Genomic DNA, 3,325 nt, shown 5'->3' with positions numbered 1-3,325 from the left:
TCCACTTGTTCCAATCAACCAAGAATTTACTAGCACAGGTCCCATTTGGGTGCCCACACAATGCTCTAGTTTCCTTGTAAATATAACCCTAAGGGAACAGAAGCAAAGGATCGGTCCCCCAGCATATTATAAGCATTATGTACACGCAATCTCAGCAAGACACACAACTTGACCAGATCCTGCTGACTACCCCAGATGCTCTGGAGCCCAGTACAGACCGATACCACCCAGCATGGTCCTGCCCGGCCACTGGAACCCAGCCCAGTGCCCAGGGTCCCCAGCTCTCCGCCCAGGCTGAGGGACACGGCTGCCAGTTTCCCCTTTGCAGGTTCAACCAGCAATGAAGCTGAGCACCTGTGCCAGGGACACCCAGGGAGGACACTGATACAGCCGGTCACACAAACGACCACAGACAAGGCGCTGCTTGCAACAGCACCCACACACAGGACACACGTAACACACAGGCACAGACAGCCGAGTCCCCTCCTGCCTGGGGCTGGCAGAGACAGCAGGTCACTGCTGCAGGCACACACATGGCACTCTCGGGGTTCACAAGCACATACACACCCGCACACCTGGCCCTGAGAGTCCTTTCAGATGCCCTCAGGTTCCCCATGCCTCTGCCTGCTCCTCGTCCCCATGGGCCTCCCCTCCAGGTCTGCCACGGAGCTCCCCTAGCTAGGAGGGAGCTATGGGGACGTGGGCTGAGACACAGACTTTTGCACTGGAAATGCGCGCAACTGGCAGCGATGAGTATCATGACGGGAAGCCACACTTAAGACAGCACAGGCATAGCAATGGGAGCCTTGGAAAGAGCTCTCCTTTCAACCCACATTCCTCTTTCAAAGCAGAGATCCAGCTTATGTGTACTCAAGTCTAGGGTGGATGAAGTGACACAAGCAGTCTGTTTGGGAAGAGCCCCGGTGCTCTTTATTTTCCATTCAGGGGTGGAAAGCGGGGGAGCTTCCCAGCCCCTTTGCTCAGAGCTCCGCTGCTGCCGGCACCGTTCCCAGCACCTTCCCCTCCACTGCGGTACCAGCATCTAGCGCTAGGGAGTCAAAAGAAAAAAGAGGATGAGCAGGTTGTGTACAGGCTGAACACAGAGAAATACTGCAGGCTTAGCTCGGGCCGTGCACGTAGGGGTCTGCTTCCCAGGAAGCTTCAAGGTTGGCGTGAAGTGAGACAGATGCCTCGTGCCCGAGCTCACGACAAGGTCCCCAGGGGTGCAGCTCACCAGCCTGGGGCTGAGTCAGGTGGAGCGGAGGACCCTGGGTATTCTGCACAGGTATTCCCCCTCAGGGCAAGGTGTCCTGGTGTCAGCGCTCTCCAAAGGAAGGACAGACTCTCGGCTTTGGAAAGGGGAGAGGCAGCCATCCAGGGGACCCCTCTGTTTTCAGACAGGACTTTCACATCCCACATGGGAAAGCCTGTTCTGGGTGCCCAGCCGCTCCCTGTCAGGTGTCAGGGAGCTCCAGTCCCAAAGTCTCCAGAGTCTCCAAAGCCCGCGTCTGTCTCGGGAGGGGTGTTGGAGACGTGCCCTCTTTCTCCCAGTGCTGCCCCCAGGGGAAGGATGGGCCTTGCAGCAGTGGGAAGCACCATCCCTTTTTGGAGATACTTACCAGGGGAGCTGCTGCTGCTGCTCTTGCCGCAGCCGGTTTGCCTCCGCAACATTTCTGAATACGCTTTGTTGATGGCGATGTGGCTCCAACCTTTCCAAAACTTGGCGTGCTCGTGGGGAAAGGCGGCTGCAACAACAGGAGAAAGGGATCCCTCAGCCTCTCTCAGACACCCCTTCTGCCTCTCCCGTCATCCAGACCCTGCACCCATGCAGTGCCACCTGCACCCACCCTTCCAACCTGATTTTTAGGCCTTGGTGGTAACCAAGGTCATGCCCGCTTTAGGAGGAATCAAAGGGTGTTAGAGGCAAGCCCAGGACTCAGGGACCAGGCTCCTGGACATGTCCTGACATCACTCAACAGCTACTCCAGTGCCCCAGGACGGGAACGGAGCCGGCACACACTTACTCAGGCCGGAGTCTCTCCAGCTTGGCTGCTGCTCCCAAATCCTCTGCTGGGGCAGGGTTCTCAGCCTTCCTCCACCTCCTCCTGACCTCCTTGCTCCTGGGCTGGGCTGGAGGATGGGGGGTCCAAGCATGTTGGCTGTTGAATCGCTGCAAGGAGAAGACACTCTCATCAAACAGGACTGGACACACAGGTGCTGTTTCCCAGAGGACCTCTTGAAAGGGCCCTGCAACAGGACCTGCGAACCAGGCGACTCGGCGCTGCCAGCCCACGTCTGGCTGCTGCTTTTATCCCTCCCTTTCTGCTGACAACCTCTCCCTCACAGGGAGGAGCAGGCAAAGCCCTGCCCTGCGGCCTGGTGCCCGTCCTGCTCCCACCACCCTGGGACCTGCCGCCCTCGGAGCCCTGGCGGAGAGGATCGCTGCTGTTCTCAGCGCTGTTGATCACTGCCAGTACCTGGGGTATCTGTTGGTCCTCCCCATCAGACCAGGCTTCCCATGCAGCCATTTCTGCCCGGGCTTGCTCTTGTAGCTTTTGGTACGTGGGCCATGAGCAGTCTGTTTGGTCCCACTGTGAAGACAGGTTCCAGACCTCCTGGAGGAAAAAAAAAAAAAACAAAAACACAACAGCAGACAGGATTGGTCTCAGCTGTCCCTCAGGCCTAACCCGCACTCCTGCCCCCTCGCCTCAGCCGGTCTGTCAGCAGTGCTTCGACCCTCAAGGACGAGGGGCCCTGAAGCTAGGCCAGGCTCCTCAACTCGTGACAAACACAGCTGAACAGCCCGCGGTGACCAAAGCCCTCTGCCATCAATGACCCAGAAAGGCCTTGTTCCTTTTCCATGGCCCCTGGTCAAAATGAAATGGCTCGTGGCAACACGGGAGGCAGTAAGAGGCAGGGAAGGTGTGCGGGACGCCACCTTCCGTCTCCTGAGGAAGAGATGAAGGAGGTAACAAACGTGAAAATGAACGCATCCCAAGGGACCTGCTCGGGATCGCTCCACACAAAGAGGCTTTTGCACAGGCCCAAACAGCACGGTCATTGCAGCAAGGCAGAGCAGGTACCTGCAGCGCTCTCCTGGAGGCTTCAGGAGCAGGGAGCGCAGTGGTGGTGGACATGGCTTCAGGAGCTGTTTCCTGCCTGTCTGTCCTCTTCGTCCTGGGGGTGCTGCCTGGACACGGGGGGAGCACGCTGCAAACAGACACCAGGAGGAGGCTGCATGAGCCCAGGGGAATTCGGTCTCCAGTCCGCGCTCGCAAGCTGCGTCAGCCTCTGCAGCAGACGACAGTTCCGCAGCGAGCGGGCG

The 3,325-nt window shown here is 58.5% G+C and overlaps 1 protein-coding gene across 1 annotated transcript; it reads right to left on the bottom strand.

Annotated features, from left to right (window-relative positions):
* Nucleotides 1-891: 891 nt before the first annotated feature.
* On the bottom strand, nt 892-3,124 carry LOC310891034 (uncharacterized protein). The gene is made up of 4 exons (XM_083853335.1): nt 2,478-3,124; nt 2,025-2,170; nt 1,620-1,745; nt 892-1,048 (listed from the first exon to the last, which is right to left on the bottom strand). Exons 1-4 carry the CDS (start codon nt 2,501-2,503, stop codon nt 981-983), a joined length of 366 nt encoding a protein of 121 aa, XP_083709461.1. The 5' UTR covers nt 2,504-3,124; the 3' UTR covers nt 892-980.
* Nucleotides 3,125-3,325: the final 201 nt, after the last annotated feature.

Source organism: Anser anser, assembly GCF_964211835.1.
Source record: "Anser anser genome assembly, contig: HAP1_SCAFFOLD_95, whole genome shotgun sequence".
NCBI classification, from domain to species: domain Eukaryota; kingdom Metazoa; phylum Chordata; class Aves; order Anseriformes; family Anatidae; genus Anser; species Anser anser.
The sequence above is the reverse complement of the archived record's forward strand: the minus strand, read 5'-3'. Positions and strand labels throughout refer to the sequence as shown.

Coding starts and splice junctions, on each gene's coding strand:
- LOC310891034 (XM_083853335.1), bottom strand. CDS start 2,503: ATGGGGAGGACCAACAGATACCCCAG. Junction 2,171..2,477: donor AGGACCAACAGATACCCCAG/GTACTGGCAGTG, acceptor TTCTCCTTGCAG/CGATTCAACAGCCAACATGC. Junction 1,049..1,619: donor CAGCAGCAGCAGCTCCCCTG/GTAAGTATCTCC, acceptor TTGACTCCCTAG/CGCTAGATGCTGGTACCGCA.